A 24,637-nucleotide genomic window follows, 5' to 3' on the forward strand; every position below is an offset into this window, starting at 1 on the left:
CCTAATGAGGCTCAGTAGTGTGTGTGGCCTCCATGTTCCTGTATGACCTCCCTACTGCTAAGGTTGCGGGTGTTCTCCTGAGGGATTTCTCACCAGACCTGGATTAAAGCATCAGTTAACTTCTGGACAGTCTCTGGTGCAACATGGTATCGGTGGATGGAAGGAGACCCGATGTTGAAATTGGACTGGGTAATGGACAGGCCAGTTCAAAGCATCAAAGCCTGCTGACATACTCGAGCCACATTAGGTCTTGCATATGGTCTCACAATGGGTCTCAGGACCTAATATTGATACCTAATGGCAGTCAGGGCACCTCTGGTTAGCACATGAAGGTGCTAGCCAGACCAGTCATGTTGGAGGATGTTGCAGGAAGCAGAACGTTCTCCAGGACATCTCAAGACTGTCACATGTGCTCAGTGTGAACCTGCTCTCATCCATGAAGAGCAAAGGACGCCAATGTCCAATATTGGTGTTCTCTGGTGCATGCCAAACATCCTGCAGCTCTAGAGATGAGAGCAATGACCAAAAACAACAGCTAAAAAGGGATGAGAACAGAAAAATGGTCCGTGGTCACCACCTACAGAACCCTCCGGATTGTCTTGCTAATTGCTGATCATTTCTACTTGTTGTCTGTTCGATTTGGGGTTTCGGATCGCTGCCGATCTGATATTGATGTCCTGTCCTCGCTTTTATCTGATGAATAAACAGATCCCAGACAACTCCTTCATTCCCCAAACACAGGTTCACGAGTCAGAGCCAAAGAGATCGTATAAAAAGACCTTTATTATTATTATTTCAGGTGCAACAGTCTTAAGAAAAACTTCAAATAATAAAAAAAACCAGCAGTTTGAGCGATAAAACGGCCCAAAAATATTAAAAAACAAATCTAAAATTTGTAACCAAACATATAAAAAAAAAACAATTCAGTAAAAAAAAAATCTCATAAAATAACAGATCGTCCTGCGCTGAATGTAGTAAGGCAGAATTATATTGCCCGAGGGATCCTTCATAACACAGGCACTTAGTGTGAGGAGCGGGTTACATGGAAGACGTCGTGGTGGGAGAATACGCTACAAAAACATAACAAGCAACAAAAACAATGGACAAACCGACCTCAGGGCACAACGGGGCCACGTCACAGGAAGGACGGACGCTCCCGCTATTCCAGAGCGACCACGAGCCCGACCTGGAGGTCCTCCAGCATAGAACTAGACCCCGCACACTGGAGGTCCTCCAGCATAGAACTAGACCCCGCACACTGGAGGTCCTCCAGCATAGAACTAGACCCCGCACACTGGAGGTCCTCCAGCATAGAACTAGACCCCGCACACTGGAGGTCCTCCAGCATAGAACTAGACCCCGCACACTGGAGGTCCTCCAGCATAGAACTAGACCCCGCACACTGGTGGTCCTCCAGCATAGAACTAGACCTCGCACACACTGGAGGTCCTCCAGCATAGAACTAGACCCCGCACACTGGAGGTCCTCCAGCATAGAACTAGACCCCGCACACTGGAGGTCCTCCAGCATAGAACTAGACCCCGCACACTGGTGGTCCTCCAGCATAGAACTAGACCCCGCACACTGGTGGTCCTCCAGCATAGAACTAGACCCCGCACACTGGAGGTCCTCCAGCATAGAACTAGACCTCGCACACTGGAGGTCCTCCAGCATAGAACTAGACCCCGCACACTGGAGGTCCTCCAGCATAGGACTAGACCCCGCACACTGGAGGTCCTCCAGCATAGAACTAGACCCCGCACACTGGTGGTCCTCCAGCATAGAACTAGACCTCGCACACACTGGTGGTCCTCCAGCATAGAACTAGACCCCGCACACTGGTGGTCCTCCAGCATAGAACTAGACCCCGCACACTGGAGGTCCTCCAGCATAGAACTAGACCCCGCACACTGGAGGTCCTCCAGCATAGAACTAGACCTCGCACACACTGGAGGTCCTCCAGCATAGAACTAGACCCCGCACACTGGTGGTCCTCCAGCATAGAACTAGACCTCGCACACACTGGTGGTCCCTCAACAATAGGCTGGACCTTATTCCCTAGTGTCGACCTACACTTGTGGTCCATTATATGGGACTTGCGATTATCCACATTACACCAGACCCGATTCCCTATCACTGACCTGCACTGGTGGACCCTCGACGAGAACATGGCCTGTGATTAGTGTTGATCTTCATTGGTGGTCCTTAGGAATCGCACTAGACCCGATTCCCTAACATTGACCTGCACTGGGCGTCCCTCAACATAAAATGGGATTTTGTGGTCCCTCGACAATACAGAGGTACATTTCATACATTGGTGGTCCTTCATCATCAGACTGGACCATGTTCCTTAGCGCTGACCATCACTGTCGATATTACAATATACAGGTCCCGATTGCTTAGTGTTTTCATACATTGGTGGTCCTTCAGCTTCAGGCTGGACCAGGTTCCTCAGCGTTGACCTACACTGGTTGTCCCTAAACATTATTTAGTTCCTTGGCATTGACCTAAAATCCACCATGACTGGTGGCGAGACCAAAAAACTGGACTCTTAACCCTCGCCAGTGACCCGGGGCTGGTGGTCCCTCTTTGTATTGTTCCACAGTCCAGTCAGATGGTCCATAAGAATAGTACTAGATATGTGGACCCCAACTCTGACCTAAACCGAGGGTCTCTCAGGACAGAGTTGAACCCTAAGAAGCTCCATCCTGGATATTGGATTTAGAACCAAAATTGCATTTCCCCAATCTGGACAGAACCCGAGGACAGAACCGGCTGCACCCCCCCCCCCTTCATTTATTGTGGGCCGTGCCATGCGGGTGGAATAAGGCTTGGTCCATCGATTCATTGTAACGTGACAGACCTGCCATTGTGTTACACCACCCGGCGCGGCCCTTAGGCACTTAATCCCACAGCAGCTGCAGCCCAAAAAGCAGCAGGAAGACTCAAAATACTGATCACCAGCACCCCCTGGATGGACCTCCGATAAGCACAGGTTCTGTGGCACAAGGTCCAGGACCACATGGCTGGGAATATGGCGCCCGGTGCCCTGAGGTGGCTTTGACTCGTACCGAAACGTGAGGTTAAACATTAATTTGTGAATAAATATGGTCCTATGAGACGTAACATTAGTGACCGCCGTATGTACATACATGGAGGGTGATGAGCGGAGGACGGCGGCGGATGCATTGTGCTTTGTTATGGGGGGGGGGTCACCCCCCTCTGAGGTCCTTAATGTCCGCCCCAGCCAGCGGTGTGTACAATGTCTGGCCGGTGCTCGCCCTCCCTGAGGCAGATTGTGTGCTTGTCTCTGGTGACCGCCCTCCGGCTGCAGCCTCACATCTTACTCTCCGAGGTGGAGTCTCCCAGCGCGTTGGCGATGTCACTGAACGAGGGGCGATCTTTGGGGCTGGAGGCCCAGCAGCGCTGCATCAGCTTATAGTAACGGGAGGAGCAGTTCTCGGGAGCGGACAGCTTCAACGATCCGCCCTGCAAACCTGCAGCCGAGGAAAGACAACGGTGACCCATCGAGGAAAATCAACATCCTGACCCCAAGATCCCAGACAGAGGGTCACCTACCTGCAAGCACCTCATCGTCCGCCTTGTCTGCGTGAGGCATCTCTCCCAGGGTGAAGACCTCCCACATCAGGACCCCAAAGGACCAGACGTCAGATTTTGTGGAAAAGTCATCGTCCTGCACGGCCTCGGGAGGCATCCAGCGCAGCGGCACCCAGGCCTGACGCAGGTGGTAATATTCACTGTAAGACAAGCAGCGGGGAGCTTACACCTCATGGACACCATCACATGGGAGACCAGGACTGGACAATACAGAGACTATGGTCCGATCACCCGACCCTGGAGATACAGACGTCACACACCAAAACCCACCTGTTGTAGACGTCTTTGTTCAGCCCCAGGGCGGACACCTTCACCACCCGCTGGGCGCTCACCAGACAGTTACGAGCTGCCAGGTCTTTATGCACAAAGCGATGGTTGGAGAGATGCTCCATTCCCAGAGCCACCTGCGAGCACAGCGCCACCTGGAGGACAAGATATAAGTGACAGCGTGTGGACACAGGGGGTAGATAATCCTACAATGTGGGGGGCAGTCCATGCAGGAGGGGTCACTTACTTACAAGAACTGGTTAAGGATTTATATAATATTGAAGAAACCTACATTCACCTCCCGCCAGGCCCCAACCGTCTCTGATCCGTGGTGCCGACCTCGCATTCATGTGACAACTTAGCCAATCCCTGGTCTCAGAGGTCACATGCTTAAAGCACCGGTGACAGAGAGTATAAGGAAACACCCCGATACAAGCCTCCAGCGGACTCACCTTCTGCTTGGTGCTGAGAGGCTTCATCTTCTCATCTTTGTTCTTGGAGATTCTCAGGTACTGCTTCAGGTCTCCCTAAATAAAAACATAGCAGACGTGAGACCCTGACATCAGGACTACGACGTGCCTCGACGCCCCTTCATCCATCACTCACCAGGTCCACGTATTCCAGGATCATGTAGTGCGGTTCAGCCTCGCGGCACTGACCGAGGAGCCGCACCACGTTGTTGTGGTTGAGTTTGGAGAACATGTCCAGTTCCCTCCTGAAGTCCATCTGTAGCTGCTCGTCGCGCGTCTGCAAGGACTTGACCACCACCACCGCATCCTTAGAGCCCGAGTCAATGCCCTGAGCCTTTGCTAAGAAAACCTCCCCAAATTCACCACGTCCTACAGGGGACAGATACACGGTCAATGATCTGCTGACCACACGTGGTAGGGAATGGTCCCTCCTAACTACAGGTAGGTCCTGCACTTACCCAGCGTGGTGATAGGATGCAGGCTGCTGCGGGGAAAGTTGATCTTGTCTCCAGAGCTCATCCTCTTGTTCCCCAGGGTGGTGAGAGGAACCTCCTCCGGGATCTCCGCCGCCATCTGCCCGTTCTGTACTGTCGCTCCACCTGAAGAGAGGAAAACCATCAGCCCCCCCTCGTCTAGTGCCACCCCCGCTCCGGAGCAGACCGTGACCTCACCGTTCAGACACTCCATCTCCGGCTCCTCGCCCTCGCTCTTGCCCAGTCTTTTTGCTTTCCGTCGCTTCTTACAGTAAAACATGAGCCCCAGAACGATGATGATGTAGGCCACGGCCGCTCCCACCGACAGCCCGATGGTCTGGATCATCTTGTACGGGGTGCTGGTGTCAGAGTCAGACTTCACATTGGGCTTATCTGGAACAAGAAGCTCACGTCAGGAGGAGTCAGGATCCGCTAGGACCACGAGTGTCTTATATAACGGATATGAACATCTGATCTGTGCGGACGCCATGTCGTGCTCTTCTCTCTCCTGGACTCACCTACGACATACAGGAAGGCGTCGCAGTGCTGGATGTTACACACGTTCCCGGCGATACACGTGTACTTCCCAGTGTCCTCGCCGGACACCTGATAGATCACCAGGGACCCATTGGGCATGACCTGGATCCTGAGGAAGGAAAGGGAAGAGTGAGAACACAGCGCAACGTATGGCCCCTGCTAGAGACCGCCCCACAGGCCACGCCCCCAGGCGCCACTAGAGACTGCCCCACAGGCCATGCCCCCAGGCGCCACTAAAGACTACCCCACAGGCCACGGCCCCACCAGAGACTGCCCCCACAGGCTACACCCCCAGGCACCACTAGAGACTGCCCCCACAGGCTACACCCCCAGGCGCCACTAGAGACTGCCCCACAGGCCACGCCCCCAGGTGCCACTAGAGACTGCCCCACAGGCCACGCCCCCAGGCGCCACTAGAGACTGCCCCCACAGGCCACGCCCCCAGGCGCCACTAGAGACTGCCCCCACAGGCCACTAGAGGTCACCACCACATATTACCACTTACCGTCGGGTAGACTTGGTGCTGCCCAGAATGCCTTCCCGTCCTTTCCACTGCACGTGAGGGGTGGGGTGCCCCTCGGCCTGGCAGTGCAGCGTCGCCGTGTGCCCCTGGTAGACCGTTGTGTTCTCGGGAAGAACATTGAAGCTGATGTGAAGCGGAGCTGAGGACACAGATGCATCACGTCACTGGACGGCCCCCAGACCCCACAATGAATCACCCTATAACAGTTCCCCAGGACCCTCACCTGCCACAATGAGGCTCACAGTCGCTCGGATCTCCCCCTGTTGGCTGTTGGAAGCAAAGCAGGTGTAATTCCCGGCATCGCTGCGGCCGACTCGTCTGAAGTGCAGGTGCCCGGCCTCAGAGTCCACGTGAGAAGGAAGATCACTGCCATCTGCCAGGAGAGGAGGTACCAGAACCAGCGTCAGCACCAGCCAAACCCACTGCCAGATACACCACATGCATGCTGGGATACATGGCAGGGCTCCCGCTGTGGTGCATGCTGGGATACATGGCAGGGCTCCCGCTGTGGTGCATGCTGGGATGTGTAGCGTGCATGGCAGGGCTCCCGCTGTGGTGCATGCTGGGATGTGGAGTGTGCATGGCAGGGCTCCTGCTGTGGTGCATGCTGGGATACATGGCAGGGCTCCTGCTGTGGTGCATGCTGGGATGTGTAGTGTGTATGGCAGGGCTCCCGCTGTGGTGCATGCTGGGATGTGTAGCGTGCATGGCAGGGCTCCCGCTGTGGTGCATGCTGGGATCTGGAGTGTGCATGGCAGGGCTCCTGCTGTGGTGCATGCTGGGATACATGGCAGGGCTCCTGCTGTGGTGCATGCTGGGATGTGTAGTGTGCATGGCAGGGCTCCTGCTGTGGTGCATGCAGGGATGTGTAGTGTGCATGGCAGGGCTCCCGCTGTGGTGCATGCTGGGATGTGTAGTGTGCATGGCAGGGCTCCTGCTGTGGTGCATGCTGGGATGCGTAGTGTGCATGGCAGGGCTCCCGCTGTGGTGCATGCTGGGACATGCGGCTGTACTGACCTGCCTTCAGCCATCGTATAGCAGGTTTCTCGCGCCCGGTTGCGGAGCAGTGGACGGTGGCCTCCTTGTCCAGCTCCACGCACTGCTGGGACTGGGGGGGAGGGGTGAACTTTAAATTCTCTGTAATAAATCACAAGACGCCATAAGGACCCCATTGGCCATGATGCTGAAGAGATCGCGTAGATAGACTAGAGTCCAGCTCACCCTGCACCAGGACCCGCGCCTGGGCCTCGATTCTTCCCGCCGCGGTGCTGCTCACACAGGTGTAGATGGTCCCGTCATAAACCTCCACATTCACAATCTTTAGGGTCCCGTTCTGGAAGACCTCGAAACGCAAGTCCTGTATGGAGGCGGCAATGACAGCCATTACTGATGGGTCCAAGGGCAAAAACCTATCAGTGCCTGGGGGCCGGACACTCACGTCAGCAGAGATGGGGTTTCCATTGCGGTACCAGGAGATGCTGGGCTCTAAGGACGCGCGGGTCTGACAGTGAAGGAATCCCGGCCTTCCTTCATCCATGCCGGTGTCCTGAGGCTTCTCCACCCACTCCGGAGCCGCTAGAAGATAGGAATGGGAGGATGAGAGGGGGAGAGGACGGGAGGACAGGATAGGCAGAGGGTCACATGACCTACTTGCCACGGTGACCTTCAGGTCCTGCTTGCGCTGCCCTGCGGTGTTGGTGGCCAGGCAGCTGTACGTCCCGGCATCCTTCTCCATGATGGGGCTGAAGACCAGATCGTCCCCGTCCTGGTGCACCCGGCCCTCCTCTGGAATTCGCTTCCCATTTCGCGTCCACCATACCGCCGGTGGGGGCTGGCCCCTGGGACGCACACATGTAATGCGCTGTAGGGTGTCCGCAATGAGGACCCTCGGGGCGAGCGGGCGCATCTCATCGATCTCTGTAGGAAATATCAGAGGTAAGAGCAGAACAGAGACCAGGACCCCCGGCCACCAGCCTCATACTTAGGTCTTACCCGCCAGGTTCAGCCTCGCCTGGAGGACCACCTGCTTCCCCCGCAGTCCGGTGCCCACACAGCGATACGTGCCGTTATTCCGGAGCCTCGCGGAGGTGATCAGCAGAGAACCGTTCTGGAAAACCGTGATCCTGGAGGACAAAGGCAAGAACCCCGTGAGTATAATGGGAGGACAAGAGTCCCAGGACCTTCTACAGCACCTCCAGGGGCCTTCACCAGCCCTTACAAAAGCCCCTACCCCCACTCACCTGGACTTGTTGGTCAATAGGGTGTCCTTGAAGAACCACTCAAGAGTTGGGGGAGGGACAGCAGTAAAACGGCAGTGGAACATGACATCCTCGTTCTCCGTCACAACCTGATCCTCGGGAACCACCTCAGCCTGCGGGAAACTCTCATCTACAAGAGGGAGGCAGAAACCAGAGGACAACAGCTGAGTCCAGGTGCACTGCAGGACCTGCTTACTACACACAGGACCTACACACGCAACACTATGCAGGACCTGCACGCTACACACTGGACACGGCGCAGGACCTGCACGCTACACACTGGACACGGCGCAGGACCTGCACGCTACACACTGGACACGGCGCAGGACCTGCACGCTACACACTGGACACGGCACAGGACCTGCACGCTACACACTGGACACGGCACAGGACCTGCACAATTATTATGGTTTATTTATGTGCTGGCCCTGGTTACTGCTCAGGCACTACAGGACCTGCACTCCGCACTCACCACGGGACCTGCACATATTCGTACCCGCGGTATACCGCGGTTCTTACCGATGATGTTGAGAGTAAAGTTGCGGCTGCTGCAGACGTCTCCGGCCGCATTGTGCGCACAGCAGTAATATTCGCCGTTGTCATCCGGTCCCGCGCTGCGTACGGTCAGTGTGCGCTCCTTGTTGTTGATGGAGTAGACGCGCCCGTTGTCTGCCAGGGACGTCCCATCTCTGAACCACTGACAGATCGGCCTGAATATAAGGAAAAGTGGACGATGGTAAAACGTGGGACACACAGAAGCGATCCAACACTCAGGTGAAGCAGGCGGACATCCTACCTGGGGTGTCCATCGATGTGACAGCGCAGGATGACCGGGGACTGGCTCTGGATGTCACTGACGCTGCCCGGACTGTGCAGGGACACTGGACCGTTTTCTATCCCTGCAAGGTAAACACATGAGCGATTGTCTCCACCCAAGACCCCACCGCTGCCCGACTGACAAGAGTCGCTTCACCCAAGACCCCACCGCTTCCCGTATGACCACCGTCGCTTCACCCAACACGCCACCACTTCCCGACTGACCACCGTCGCTTCACCCAAGACCCCACCACTGCCCAACTGACCACCGTCACTTCACAACTGCCCGTATGACCACTGTCGCTTCACCCAAGACCCCACCACTGCCCGTATGACCATGTCGTTTCACCCAAGACCCCACCGCTGCCCGTATGACCACCGTCGCTTCACCCAAGACCCCACCACTGCCCGTATGATCACCGTCGCTTCACCCAAGACCCCACCACTGCCCGTATGACCACCGTAGCTTCACCCAAGACCCCAGCGCTGCCCGACTGACCACAATCGCTTCACCCAAGACCCCACCGCTTCCCGACTGACCACCGTTGCTTCACCCAAGACCCCACCGCTACCCGACTGACAAGCGTCGCTTCGACCAAGCCTCTGTGACTTACACTTGATGTTGAATGAAGCGTTGACGCTCCGCTCCTCCTCTCCGCTGGTTGGATCCCGCGCTACACACTGGAAGTTTCCGGCGTCCAGCCTCCGGTCTACGGCAGTGATAGTCAGACTCCCGCCCTCCTGGAAGCGCCGCTCTGTGTCTTTTACAGGAAGCCCATTCTGTAACCACTGAAACTCCACCCTGGCCGGGTCCTCCACCTCACAGCGCAGGAAGGCACTGCGGCCATGCAAGGCATCCTGGGAAGACGGCTGCTTGGTGAAAACAATGGCGCCACTTGTACTGACGGCTGAAAAGATAAAGAGAAGAACGTCACCTAACTGACCAGCCAGCCACCAACATGGCCAAAGGGACCATCAGGAAAAGAGGGGGGCATGTGGCATACACCCCCGGGTACCAGATGGCATACACCCCCGGGTACCAGATGGCATACACCCCCGGGTACCAGATGGCATACACCCCCGGGTACCAGATGGCATACACCCCCGGGTACTGCATGAACTACGTACCGGGATAGACAGACCGTTATTCTTAAGATCTGAAGATTCTCTGAGGACTGGTTATGTTCCACAGGACTGGCGCATAGCAAATGTACCAATATACAAAAATGGATCAAAAAGCGATCCTGGAAACTACAGACCTGTGAGTCTAACTTTTGTTGTGGGGAAATGTTAGAGATGCTGTCCTGGAGTATCTCACTGTGCACAACCTTATAACCCAGCGTCAGCATGGGTTTATGAGAGATCGGTCCTGTCAGACTAATCTGATTGGTTTCTACGAGGAGGTAAGTTCAAGACTGGATCTGGGGGACGCTGTGGATGTTGTATATCTGGACTTTTCAAAGGCATTTGACACCGTGCCACATAAAAGGTTGGTATATAAAACAAGACTCTTGGAACAAGGGTAAATTTGGGTAAGTAATTGGCTTAGTGATAGAAAACAGAGGGTGGTCATTAATGGCACATTCTCAGATTGGGTTGAGGTTACCAGTGGAGGCCACAGGGGTCAGTATTGGGGTCACTTCTTTTTAATATTTTTATTAATGACCTTGTAGTGGGTTTAAACAGTCAAGTTTCAATATTTGCAGATGATACTAAGCTGTGTAAAGTAATAAATACTGAGGTCGATAGTTTAGCATTACAGAGGGATTTGTGGAAGCTTGAGGAGTGGGCAGAGAAATGGTTGATGAGGTTTAATGTAGATAAATGTAAAGTTATGGAATTGGGTCAAGGAAATTAAAATTAAAGTTACGTGTCAAATGATAAATTACTTGGTAAACCGATAGAGAAACAGACTTGGTGTTTGGTAGACTCATTTTTAGTGACCAGAGACATACAAAAAAAAAACAAAATTATGGGATGTATGAAGAGAGGAATAGATTCTCATAAGGACATAGTTTTGCACTTGTACAAACTACCTGAACGGGCAGTAAAACAATCTCTCCAAAGATCTTTTTATACCTAGGCCTGTGACCATAGACAGGGGGCATCCTCTACACCTAGAGGAGAGGAGGTTCTACCATCACCATAGACAGGGGCATCCTCTACACCTAGAGGAGAGGAGATTCTACCATCACCATAGACAGGGGACATCCTCTACACCTAGAGGAGAGGAGGTTCTACCATCACCATAGACAGGGGGCATCCTCTACACCTAGAGGAGAGGAGGTTCTACCATCACCATAGACAGAGGGCATCATCTACACCTAGAGGAGAGGAGGTTCTACCATCACCATAGACAGGGGGCATCCTCTACACCTAGAGGAGAGGGGGTTCTACCATCACCATAGACAGGGGGCATCCTCTACACCTAGAGGAGAGGAGGTTCTACCATCACCATAGAGAGGGGGCATCCTCTACACCTAGAGGAGAGGAGGTTCTACCATCACCATAGAGAGGGGGCATCCTCTACACCTAGAGGAGAGGAGGTTCTACCATCACCATAGACAGGGGGCATCCTCTACACCTAGAGGAGAGGAAGTTCTACCATCACCATAGACAGGGGGCATCCTCTACACCTAGAGGAGAGGAGGTTCTACCATCACCATAGACAGGGGGCATCCTCTACACCTAGAGGAGAGGAGGTTCTACCATCACCATAGACAGGGGGCATCCTCTACACCTAGAGGAGAGGAGGTTCTACCATCACCATAGAGAGGGGGCATCCTCTACACCTAGAGGAGAGGAGGTTCTACCATCACCATAGACAGGGGGCTATCCTCTACACCTAGAGGAGGGGAGGTTCTACCATCACCATAGACAGGGGGCATCCTCTACACCTAGAGGAGGGGAGGTTCTACCATCACCATAGACAGGGGGTATCCTCTACACCTAGAGGAGAGGAGGTTCTACCATCACCATAGAGAGGGGGCATCCTCTACACCTAGAGGAGAGGAGGTTTTACCATCACCATAGACAGGGGGCATCCTCTACACCTAGAGGAGAGGAGGTTCTACCATCACCATAGACAGGGGACATCCTCTACACCTAGAGGAGAGGAGGTTCTACCATCGCCATAGACAGGGGGCATCCTCTACACCTAGAGGAGAGGAGGTTCTACCATCGCCATAGACAGGGGGCATCCTCTACACCTAGAGGAGAGGAGGTTCTACCATCGCCATAGACAGGGGGCAACCTCTACACCTAGAGGAGAGGAGGCTCTACCATCACCATAGACAGGGGGCATCCTCTACACCTAGAGGAGAGGAGGTTCTACCATCACCATAGACAGGGGGCATCCTCTACACCTAGAGGAGAGGAGGTTCTACCATCACCATAGAGAGGGGGCATCCTCTACACCTAGAGGAGAGGAGGTTCTATCATCGCCATAGACAGGGGGCAACCTCTACACCTAGAGAAGAGGAGGTTCTACCATCACCATAGACAGGGGGCAACCTCTACACCTAGAGGAGGGGAGGTTCTACCATCACCATAGACAGGGGGCATCCTCTACACCTAGAGGAGAGGAGGTTCTACCATCACCATAGAGAGGGGGCATCCTCTACACCTAGAGGAGAGGAGGTTCTACCATCGCCATAGACAGGGGGCATCCTCTACACCTAGAGGAGAGGAGGTTCTACCATCGCCATAGACAGGGGGCATCCTCTACACCTAGAGGAGAGGAGGTTCTACCATCGCCATAGACAGGGGGCATCCTCTACACCTAGAGGAGAGGAGGTTCTACCATCACCATAGACAGGGGGCAACCTCTACACCTAGAGGAGAGGAGGTTCTACCATCACCATAGACAGGGGGCATCCTCTACACCTAGAGGAGAGGAGGTTCTACCATCGCCATAGACAGGGGACATCCTCTACATCTAGAGGAGAGGAGGTTCTACCATCGCCATAGACAGGGGGCATCCTGTACATCTAGAGGAGAGGAGGTTCTACCATCGCCATAGACAGGGGGCATCCTCTACACCTAGAGGAGAGGAGGTTCTACCATCGCCATAGACAGGGGGCAACCTCTACACCTAGAGGAGAGGAGGTTCTGCCATCACCATAGACAGGGGGCATCCTCTACACCTAGAGGAGAGGAGGTTCTACCATCACCATAGACAGGGGGCAACCTCTACACCTAGAGGAGAGGAGGTTCTACCATCACCATAGACAGGGGGCAACCTCTACACCTAGAGGAGAGGAGGTTCTACCATCACCATAGACAGGGGGCATCCTCTACACCTAGAGGAGAGGAGGTTCTACCATCACCATAGACAGGGGCATCCTCTACACCTAGAGGGGAGGAGGTTCTACCATCACCATAGACAGGGGGCATCCTCTACACCTAGAGGAGAGGAGGTTCTACCATCACCATAGACAGAGGGCATCATCTACACCTAGAGGAGAGGAGGTTCTACCATCACCATAGACAGGGGGCATCCTCTACACCTAGAGGAGAGGAGCTTCTACCATCACCATAGACAGGGGGCATCCTCTACACCTAGAGGAGAGGAGGTTCTACCATCACCATAGACAGGGGGCATCCTCTACACCTAGAGGAGAGGAGGTTCTACCATCACCATAGACAGGGGGCTATCCTCTACACCTAGAGGAGGGGAGGTTCTACCATCACCATAGACAGGGGGCATCCTCTACACCTAGAGGAGAGGCGGTCCTCCTCCTCCATCACTTTATATCATCTCCTCCTCCTCCTCCATCACTTTATATCATCTCCTCCTCCTCCTCCATCACTTTATATCATCTCCTCCTCCATCACTTTATATCATCTCCTCCTCCATCACTTTATATCATCTCCTCCTCCTCCTCCATCACTTTATATCATCTCCTCCTCCTCCATCACTTTATATCATCTCCTCTTCCTCCTCCTCCATCACTTTATATCATCTCCTCCTCCTCCTCCTCCATCACTTTATATCATCTCCTCCTCCTCCATCACTTTATATCATCTCCTCCTCCTCCTCCTCCATCACTTTATATCATCTCCTCCTCCTCCTCCTCCTCCTCCATCACTTTATATCATCTCCTCCTCCATCACTTTATATCATCTCCTCCTCCTCCTCCATCACTTTATATCATCTCCTCCTCCTCCTCCATCACTTTATATCATCTCCTCCTCCTCCTCCATCACTTTATATCATCTCCTCCTCCGCCATCACTTTATATCATCTCCTCCTCCTCCTCCTCCTCCATCACTTTATATCATCTCCTCCTCCTCCTCCGCCATCACTTTATATCATCTCCTCCTCCTCCTCCGCCATCACTTTATATCATCTCCTCCTCCTCCTCCGCCATCACTTTATATCATCTCCTCCTCCTCCTCCGCCATCACTTTATATCATCTCCTCCTCCTCCTCCTCCTCCATCACTTTATATCATCTCCTCCTCCTCCTCCTCCTCCTCCATCACTTTATATCATCTCCTCCTCCTCCTCCGCCATCACTTTATATCATCTCCTCCTCCGCCATCACTTTATATCATCTCCTCCTCCTCCATCACTTTATATCATCTCCTCCTCCTCCTCCTCCTCCGCCATCACTTTATATCATCTCCTCCTCCTCCTCCGCCATCACTTTATATCATCTCCTCCTCCTCCTCCGCCATCACTTTATATCATCTCCTCCTCCTCCTCCTCCATCACTTTATATCATCTCCTCCTCCTCCTCCGCCATCACTTTATATCATCTCCTCCTCCTCCTCCATCACTTTATATCATCTCCTCCTCCTCCTCCTCCTCCTCCATCACTTTATATCATCTCCTCCTCCTCCTCCGCCATCACTTTATATCATCTCCTCCTCCGCCATCACTTTATATCATCTCCTCCTCCTCCATCACTTTATATCATCTCCTCCTCCTCCATCACTTTATATCATCTCCTCCTCCTCCTCCGCCATCACTTTATATCATCTCCTCCTCCTCCTCCTCCGCCATCACTTTATATCATCTCCTCCTCCTCCTCCTCCGCCATCACTTTATATCATCTCCTCCTCCCTCACTTTATATCATCTCCTCCTCCTCCTCCTCCATCACTTTATATCATCTCCTCCCTCACTTTATATCATCTCCTCCTCCTCCTCCATCACTTTATATCATCTCCTCCTCCCTCACTTTATATCATCTCCTCCTCCTCCTCCCTCACTTTATATCATCTCCTCCTCCCTCACTTTATATCATCTCCTCCTCCTCCTCCTCCATCACTTATATCATCTCCTCCCTCACTTTATATCATCTCCTCCTCCTCCTCCATCACTTTATATCATCTCCTCCTCCTCCTCCCTCACTTTATATCATCTCCTCCTCCTCCTCCCTCACTTTATATCATCTCCTCCTCCTCCTCCTCCATCACTTATATCATCTCCTCCTCCTCCTCCTCCATCACTTTATATCATCTCCTCCTCCTCCTCCTCCATCACTTTATATCATCTCCTCCTCCTCCATCACTTTATATCATTCCTCCTCCTCCTCCTCCATCACTTTATATCTCCTCCCTCCTCCTCCATCACTTTATATCATCTCCTCCTCCTCCTCCGCCATCACTTTATATCATCTCCTCCTCCCTCACTTTATATCATCTCCTCCTCCTCCTCCTCCATCACTTTATATCATCTCCTCCCTCACTTTATATCATCTCCTCCTCCTCCTCCATCACTTTATATCATCTCCTCCTCCCTCACTTTATATCATCTCCTCCTCCTCCTCCATCACTTTATATCATCTCCTCCTCCCTCACTTTAATCACTCCTCTCCTCCCTCCTCCATCACTTTATATCATCTCCTCCCTCACTTTATATCATCTCCTCCTCCTCCTCCATCACTTTATATCATCTCCTCCTCCTCCTCCCTCACTTTATATCATCTCCTCCTCCTCCTCCTCCATCACTTTATATCATCTCCTCCTCCTCCTCCTCCATCACTTTATATCATCTCCTCCTCCTCCTCCTCCATCACTTTATATCATCTCCTCCTCCTCCATCACTTATATCATCTCCTCCTCCTCCTCCTCCATCACTTTATATCATCTCCTCCTCCTCCTCCTCCATCACTTTATATCATCTCTCCTCCTCCTCCTCCATCACTTTATATCATCTCCTCTCCTCCTCCTCCATCACTTTATATCATCTCCTCCTCCTCCATCACTTTATATCATCTCCTCCTCCTCCATCACTTTATATCATCTCCTCCTCCTCCATCACTTTATATCATCTCCTCCTCCTCCATCACTTTAATCATCTCCTCCTCCTCCATCACTTTATATCATCTCCTCCTCCTCCATCACTTTATATCATCTCCTCCTCCTCCATCACTTTTATATCATCTCCTCCTCCTCCATCACTTATATCATCTCCTCCTCCTCCTTCACTTTATATCATCTCCTCCTCCTCCATCACTTTATATCATCTCCTCCTCCTCCATCACTTTATATCATCTCCTCCTCCTCCATCACTTTATATCATCTCCTCCTCCTCCATCACTTATATCATCTCCTCCTCCTCCATCACTTTATATCATCTCCTCCTCCTCCTCCTCCATCACTTATATCATCTCCTCCTCCTCCTCCTCCATCACTTTATATCATCTCCTCCTCCTCCTCCTCCATCACTTTATATCATCTCCTCCTCCTCCTCCTCCATCACTTTATATCATCTCCTCCTCCTCCTCCTCCATCACTTTATAATCATCTCCTCCTCCTCCTCCTCCATCACTTTATATCATCTCCTCCTCCTCCTCCTCCATCACTTTATATCATCTCCTCCTCCTCCTCCTCCATCACTTTATATCATCTCCTCCTCCTCCTCCTCCATCACTTTATATCATCTCCTCCTCCTCCTCCTCCATCACTTTATATCATCTCCTCCTCCTCCTCCTCCATCACTTTTATGTAATCTCCTCCTCCTCCTCCTCCATCACTTTATATCATCTCCTCCTCCTCCTCCTCCATCACTTTATATCATCTCCTCCTCCTCCTCCTCCATCACTTTATATCATCTCCTCCTCCTCCTCCTCCATCACTTTATATCATCTCCTCCTCCTCCTCCTCCATCACTTTATATCATCTCCTCCTCCATCACTTTATATCATCTCCTCCTCCTCCTCCTCCATCACTTTATATCATCTCCTCCTCCTCCATCACTTTAATCATCTCCTTCCTCCTCCATCACTTTATATCATGCTCCTCCTCCTCCATCACTTTATATCATCTCCTCCTCCTCCATCACTTTATATCATCTCCTCCTCCTCCATCACTTTATATCATCTCCTCCTCCTCCATCACTTTATATCATCTCCTCCTTCCTCCTCCTCCATCACTTTATATCATCTCCTCCTCCTCCTCCTCCATCACTTTATATCATCTCCTCCTCCTCCTCCTCCATCACTTTATATCATCTCCTCCTCCTCCTCCTCCATCACTTTATATCATCTCCTCCTCCTCCTCCTCCTCCATCACTTTATATCATCTCCTCCTCCTCCTCCTCCATCACTTTATATCATCTCCTCCTCCTCCTCCTCCATCACTTTATATCATCTCCTCCTCCTCCTCCTCCATCACTTTATATCATCTCCTCCTCCTCCTCCTCCATCACTTTATATCATCTCCTCCTCCTCCTCCTCCATCACTTTATATCATCTCCTCCTCCTCCTCCTCCATCACTTTATATCATCTCCTCCTCCTCCTCCTCCATCACTTTATATCCATCTCCTCCTCCTCCTCCTCCATCACTTATATCATCTCCTCCTCCTCCTCCTCCATCACTTTATATCCTCTCCTCCTCCTCCTCCTCCATCACTTTATATCATCTCCTCCTCCTCCTCCTCCATCACTTTATATCATCTCCTCCTCCTCCTCCTCCATCACTTTATATCATCTCCTCCTCCTCCTCCTCCATCACTTTATATCATCTCCTCCTCCTCCTCCTCCATCACTTTATATCATCTCCTCCTCCTCCTCCTCCATCACTTTATATCATCTCCTCCTCCTCCTCCTCCATCACTTTATATCATCTCCTCCTCCTCCTCCTCCATCACTTTATATCATCTCCTCCTCCTCCTCCTCCATCACTTTATATCATCTCCTCCTCCTCCTCCTCCATCACTTTATATCATCTCCTCCTCCTCCTCCTCCATCACTTTATATCATCTCCTCCTCCTCCTCCTCCATCACTTTATATCATCTCCTCCTCCTCCTCCTCCATCACTTTATATCATCTCCTCCTCCTCCATCACTTTATATCATCTCCTCCTCCTCCATCACTTTATATCATCTCCTCCTCCTCCATCACTTTATATCATCTCCTCCTCCTCCTCCTCCATCACTTTATATCATCTCCTCCTCCTCCTCCTCCATCACTTTATATCATCTCCTCCTCCTCCTCCTCCATCACTTTATATCATCTCCTCCTCCTCCTCCTCCATCACTTTATATCATCTCCTCCTCCTCCTCCTCCATCACTTTATATCATCTCCTCCTCCTCCTCCATCACTTTATATCATCTCCTCCTCCTCCTCCTCCATCACTTTATATCATCTCCTCCTCCTCCTCCTCCATCACTTTATATCATCTCCTCCTCCTCCTCCTCCATCACTTTATATCATCTCCTCCTCCTCCTCCTCCATCACTTTATATCATCTCCTCCTCCTCCTCCTCCATCACTTTATATCATCTCCTCCTCCTCCTCCTCCTCCATCACTTTATATCATCTCCTCCTCCTCCTCCTCCTCCATCACTTTATATCATCTCCTCCTCCTCCTCCTCCTCCATCACTTTATATAGGGGGCGGCACGGTGGCTGAGTGAGTAGCACATCTGCCTTGCAGCACTGGGGTCCTGGGTTCGAATCCCACCCAGGTCAACATCTGCAAAGAGTTTGTATGTTCTCTCCGTGTTTGCGTGGGTTTCCTCCGGGTACTCCGGTTTCCTCCCACACTTCAAAACATACTGTTAGGTTGTTTAGATTGTGAGCCCCTTGGGGACAGGGACCAATTTGACATGCTTGTGCAGCGCTGCGTAATCTGTGTGCGCTATATAAATAAAGAATTATTATATCATCTCCTCCTCCTCCTCCTCCATCACTTTATATCATCTCCTCCTCCTCCTCCTCCATCACTTTATATCATCTCCTCCTCCTCCTCCATCACTTTATATCATCTCCTCCTCCTCCTCCTCCTCCATCACTTTATATCATCTCCTCCTCCTCCTCCTCCATCACTTTATATCATCTCCTCCTCCTCCTCCTCCATCACTTTATATCATCTCCTCCTCCTCCTCCTCCATCACTTTATATCATCTCCTCCTCCTCCTCCATCACTTTATATCATCTCCTCCTCCTCCTCCATCACTTTATATCATCTCCTCCTCCTCCTCCATCACTTTATATCATCTCCTCCTCCTCCTCCATCACTTTATATCATCTCCTCCTCCTCCTCCATCACTTTATATCATCTCCTCCTCCATCACTTTATATCATCTCCTCCTCCATCATTTTATATCATCTCCTCCTCCTCCATCACTTTATATCATCTCCTCCTCCTCCATCACTTTATATCATCTCCTCCTCCTCCTCCATCACTTTATATCATATCCTCCTCCTCCTCCATCACTTTATATCATCTCCTCCTCCTCCATCACTTTATATCATCTCCTCCTCCTCCATCACTTTATATCATCTCCTCCTCCTCCATCACTTTATATCATCTCCTCCTCCTCCATCACTTTATATCATCTCCTCCTCCTCCTCCATCACTTTATATCATCTCCTCCTCCTCCTCCATCACTTTATATCATCTCCTCCTCCTCCATCACTTTATATCATCTCCTCCTCCTCCATCACTTTATATCATCTCCTCCTCCTCCTCCTCCATCACTTTATATCATCTCCTCCTCCTCCTCCATCACTTTATATCATCTCCTCCTCCTCCTCCATCACTTTATATCATCTCCTCCTCCTCCTCCATCACTTTATATCATCTCCTCCTCCTCCTCCATCACTTTATATCATCTCCTCCTCCTCCTCCATCACTTTATATCATCTCCTCCTCCTCCTCCATCACTTTATATCATCTCCTCCTCCTCCTCCATCACTTTATATCATCTCCTCCTCCTCCTCCATCACTTTATATCATCTCCTCCTCCTCCATCACTTTATATCATCTCCTCCTCCTCCATCACTTTATATCATCTCCTCCTCCTCCATCACTTTATATCATCTCCTCCTCCTCCATCACTTTATATCATCTCCTCCTCCTCCATCACTTTATATCATCTCCTCCTCCTCCTTCTCCATCACTTTATATCATCTCCTCCTCCTCCTTCTCCATCACTTTATATCATCTCCTCCTCCTCCTCCATCACTTTATATCATCTCCTCCTCCTCCTCCTCCATCACTTTATATCATCTCCTCCTCCTCCTCCTCCATCACTTTATATCATCTCCTCCTCCTCCTCCTCCTCCTCCATCACTTTATATCATCTCCTCCTCCTCCTCCTCCTCCTCCATCACTTTATATCATCTCCTCCTCCTCCTCCATCACTTTATATCATCTCCTCCTCCTCCTCCATCACTTTATATCATCTCCTCCTCCTCCTCCATCACTTTATATCATCTCCTCCTCCTCCTCCATCACTTTATATCATCTCCTCCTCCTCCTCCATCACTTTATATCATCTCCTCCTCCTCCTCCATCACTTTATATCATCTCCTCCTCCTCCTCCATCACTTTATATCATCTCCTCCTCCTCCTCCATCACTTTATATCATCTCCTCCTCCTCCTCCTCCATCACTTTATATCATCTCCTCCTCCTCCTCCTCCATCACTTTATATCATCTCCTCCTCCTCCTCCTCCATCACTTTATATCATCTCCTCCTCCATCACTTTATATCATCTCCTCCTCCATCACTTTATATCATCTCCTCCTCCATCACTTTATATCATCTCCTCCTCCATCACTTTATATCATCTCCTCCTCCATCACTTTATATCATCTCCTCCTCCATCACTTTATATCATCTCCTCCTCCATCACTTTATATCATCTCCTCCTCCTCCTTCTCCATCACTTTATATCATCTCCTCCTCCATCACTTTATACCTCCTCCTCCTCCCATCACTTTATATCTCTTCCTCCTCCATCACTTTATACCTCCTCCTCCTCCTGTGTTGTTATTGCTCCTCGGGCTCCATGTTTCCCCCCTCCCCCATGTCCTCCCCTCCCGGCTGCATGTTTTCCTTCCCCCGGTGCATCCTCCTTCCTCCTCCCCCGGTCTCCCCGTCCCTCCCCGGTCACTCACCGCTCAGCAGTAGACACAGGGCGGCGCTGGGGCTCATGGCTGCTTCGTCCAGTCCTCAGCACATCACTGCGGCGTCTTCAATGGCTCCCGGCCCGATCTCCTTCTCCCACAATCCCCTGCGGCCCTAGCCAGAGGCGTGTCCTTCCGCTATGACGTCATCAGCCAGCGCGCCTCCCTCTCTAGGGGGGGGGGGCAAAACAGGAAGCGCGGGAGCCGCGGTGGATTGTAGGAAATGGGGGCGGGGCCACATCAGAAAGTCTAGACAGTGCTCCCGTCTGGGGGGCGCGGGGTCACGTGACTGCGGGTGTTATCGGGGGCCCACACGGAGTTCACCTGGTGTGAATGTACGTTTCCCGCTCAGGGCGCGTTCACACTGGTAAAATAGGGTCCAAAATGTGACTAACATTTCGGATAGAAAAGGCTCATACTTTTTCACGGTACTTTTTTTGTGTGATACATGAATACCAATGAATCCTTAAAGGGGTGGTCCCACATTCAATACATCCCCCAATTATATACACTTCTTTAGTTGCGCCATGTTGTCCCATAGAGACGCTGGGCTGTCCTTGGATACGGCCGCACATGGATTCAGCGTTTATTATCTTTGAACTATTTGTTCACATGATGTAATAGTTCAGCCTTCTTTCCTCTGGACAATATGACGACATCAACGGGAAAATTGTCTTCACACGTGCACATTTTTTTAATAACAGAAATGTATATAAATGAGAAATGAACTAAATGTCAGTGCCCGTATGAGAAAACCCCTTTGATGAGATCCTGTCGGTGCGATTCGGGGCACTTAATCACCCATAGGTCCTTGTGGTCCCGTGGTTTAGTGCCCTAAATCGCCCTGAATGAGGTCCCTACAAGAAAAAAGTTATACTCTGGTGCGAGTGCAGCCTCAGGAGCAGTGCACCCCAACCTCCCTGTGCATGCGCTGTGGGTGCGCAGGCTCCAGGCAACATCACGAGGAGAACACGGCTGCCGGTGCGAGTCCCATGAGGCGTCCAGGGAAGTATAAAGGTCTTGTTTTACAAGGGGCCAAGTAGAGACCTAATAGCGGCTGATTTTGGGAATTTATGCAGAAATTTGACTTCATAATTTTCATATACAATTCTTTCTTTCATAGAGGCATACAGTATATATAGCTCCACAGTATATATAGCTTCACAGTATATATAGCTTCACAGTATAGCAGCGCCACAGTGTATATACACTCACCGGCCACTTTATTAGGTACACCTGTCCAACTGCTCGTTAACACTTAATTTCTAATCAGCCAATCACATGGCGGCAACTCAGTGCATTTAGGCATGTAGACATGGTCAAGACAATCTCCTGCAGTTCTCCCGAGCATCAGTATGGGGAAGAAAGGTGATTTGTGGCCTGTGAACGTGGCATGGTTGTTGGTGCCAGAAGGGCTGGTCTGAGTATTTCAGAAACTGCTGATCTACTGGGATTTTCACGCACAACCATCTCTAGGGTTTACAGAGAATGGTCCGGAAAAAAAAAAAACATCCAGTGAGCGGCAGTTCGGTGGGCGGAAATGCCTTGTTGATGCCAGAGGTCAGAGGAGAATGGGCAGACTGGTTCGAGCTGATAGAAAGGCAACAGTGACTCAAATCGCCACCCGTTACAACCAAGGTGTCACGGGTGCTCCCGCGATCGCTGTCTCGGATCGCGGGCGCACCCGTGTTCCTGCTGCTGCCCCCGGTCCCGGGTCCCGCTCACCTTCCCTGGCTCCCGCGATGTCCTCCCTGGCTCCCGCAGCTCGGCGCGCGCGTCCCCGTCTCCTAGGGCGCGCGCGCGCCGTCACTCTTAGATTTAAAGGGCCAGCGCGCCAATAATTGACGCTGGCCTGCTATAAGTTTCTTCCCCTTCCTGTGACCCTTGCCGGATCTTTGTGCCTCATAGCCTTAGAGAAAGCTTCCAAGCGAGTATTCCTGCGTTCCTGTGTTTTCCTGCGTTCCTGTGTTTTCCTGCGTTCCTGTGTTTTCCTGCGTTCCTGTGTGTCTCCGCTCCCAAATTTCCCGTGTTCCTCCGTGTTGCTGTGTTCCTGTGCCTGTGTTCCCGTCCCCTTCTGCCTGGACCTCCTGTTGCTGACCCCGGACTTGGACCTGACGTTGCATCTCTGCCGCCTGCCCTGAACCTGTGCCAGGACCTGTCTACGAGATTGTCATCCGCTAAGGTACCTCGACCTCGGCTGCCACCGTGGGCTAGTCACACCTGGGAACGACCTAGTGGTATCCTGCCGCAGCAAGTCCAACCCGCTTTGCGGCGGGCTCTGGTGAATACCAGGTGCCGCTAGGCTCCGGTTCCGGGTGTTGGCTAGTTACATCTCCCGCGGTGGTCCAGAGGATCCACTGATCCTGACAGTAAGATCCGGCCATGGATCCCGCCGAGGTTCCGCTTCCTACTCGTCCCAACTTTGCCGCCATTGTGGTCCAGCAATCCCGGGAGATTGCCGCTCAGCGTGAACAGCTGGATCAAGTCACCACCATGCTGCAACAGCTGCTAGCCACCCAGCAACAGCAACAGGCTCCTGTGCCCGCTCCAGCGACCCCTGCCGTTCCGGTCTGTCCTCCTGCCGCTGAACCCCGACTTCGGCTGTCTATGCCCAGCAAGTTTGACGGAGACCCCAAGGATTGCCGGGGCTTTATAACTCAGTGCTCTCTGCAAATAGAGCTCATGCCTTCGCAATTTGTCTCGGAGCGGTCTAAGGTGGCATTCTTCGTCAGTCTCCTCTCCGGGAAAGCTCTGGCCTGGGCTACCCCTCTTTGGGATAGAGGCGATCCAGTCACGACTACTCTCACGGCTTTTCTGGCAGAGTTCCGGGCCGTATTTGAGGAACCTGCACGGGCCTCTTCTGCCGAGACTGCTTTACTGAACCTGCGCCAAGGCAGCTCGTCTGTGGGAGAGTATGCGGTTCAGTTCCGCACCCTGGCCTCTGAACTTGCCTGGAGCGATGCAGCCCTCATCGCTACCTTTAGGAAGGGACTCTCTGCGCAGGTTAAGGACGCTCTGGCTGCTCGGGACCTGCCGTCAACTCTGAGTGGTCTTATCACTCTGGCCACTCGGATTGATGTTCGGTTCAAAGAACGCGCCGAGGAACTCCGCACCGAGCACCCTCTAGCCCGGGTAAGACGTTTTCTTCGCCTGGCTCCTGCCTTTCAAAGACCTCTCCAGCCTTCGCCTGAATTGTCTGCTGAGGAACCTATGCAGGTGGACAGAATTCGGCTCTCTCTACAGGAGCGTTCAAGACGACGACAGGAGAACCTCTGTCTGTACTGTGCCAGCCCAGAGCACTTCA

General features: G+C 51.9%; 1 protein-coding gene across 1 annotated transcript; it reads right to left on the reverse strand.

Annotated features, from left to right (window-relative positions):
- Positions 1–765: 765 nt before the first annotated feature.
- On the reverse strand, positions 766–21,501 carry PTK7 (protein tyrosine kinase 7 (inactive)). Its single transcript, XM_072139841.1, has 21 exons — positions 21,325–21,501; positions 9,577–9,870; positions 8,943–9,045; positions 8,666–8,856; positions 8,129–8,276; positions 7,881–8,011; positions 7,539–7,805; positions 7,327–7,463; positions 7,110–7,245; positions 6,906–7,025; positions 6,112–6,261; positions 5,871–6,027; positions 5,347–5,474; positions 5,027–5,221; positions 4,814–4,954; positions 4,492–4,724; positions 4,338–4,412; positions 3,889–4,040; positions 3,580–3,758; positions 1,831–3,497; positions 766–1,792 (listed from the first exon to the last, which is right to left on the reverse strand). The coding sequence occupies exons 1-20, from the start codon at positions 21,359–21,361 to the stop codon at positions 3,337–3,339; spliced, it is 3,135 nt and encodes a 1,044-aa protein (XP_071995942.1). The 5' UTR covers positions 21,362–21,501; the 3' UTR covers positions 766–1,792; positions 1,831–3,336.
- Positions 21,502–24,637: the final 3,136 nt, after the last annotated feature.

The sequence above is a fragment of the Engystomops pustulosus genome, chromosome 3 (genome assembly GCF_040894005.1).
Source record: "Engystomops pustulosus chromosome 3, aEngPut4.maternal, whole genome shotgun sequence".
NCBI classification, from domain to species: Eukaryota; Metazoa; Chordata; class Amphibia; order Anura; family Leptodactylidae; genus Engystomops; species Engystomops pustulosus.

What these genes read in the sequence shown, in the direction of transcription:
- PTK7 (XM_072139841.1), bottom strand. Translation starts at nt 21,361, where the DNA reads ATGAGCCCCAGCGCCGCCCTGTGTCTACTGCTGAGCG. An exon ending in CGCTTCATTCAACATCAAGT is followed by an intron (nt 9,046 to 9,576) that starts GTAAGTCACAGA and finishes TTTACCTTGCAG; the next exon opens with GGATAGAAAACGGTCCAGTG. An exon ending in CTATTGACCAACAAGTCCAG is followed by an intron (nt 8,012 to 8,128) that starts GTGAGTGGGGGT and finishes TTTGTCCTCCAG; the next exon opens with GATCACGGTTTTCCAGAACG.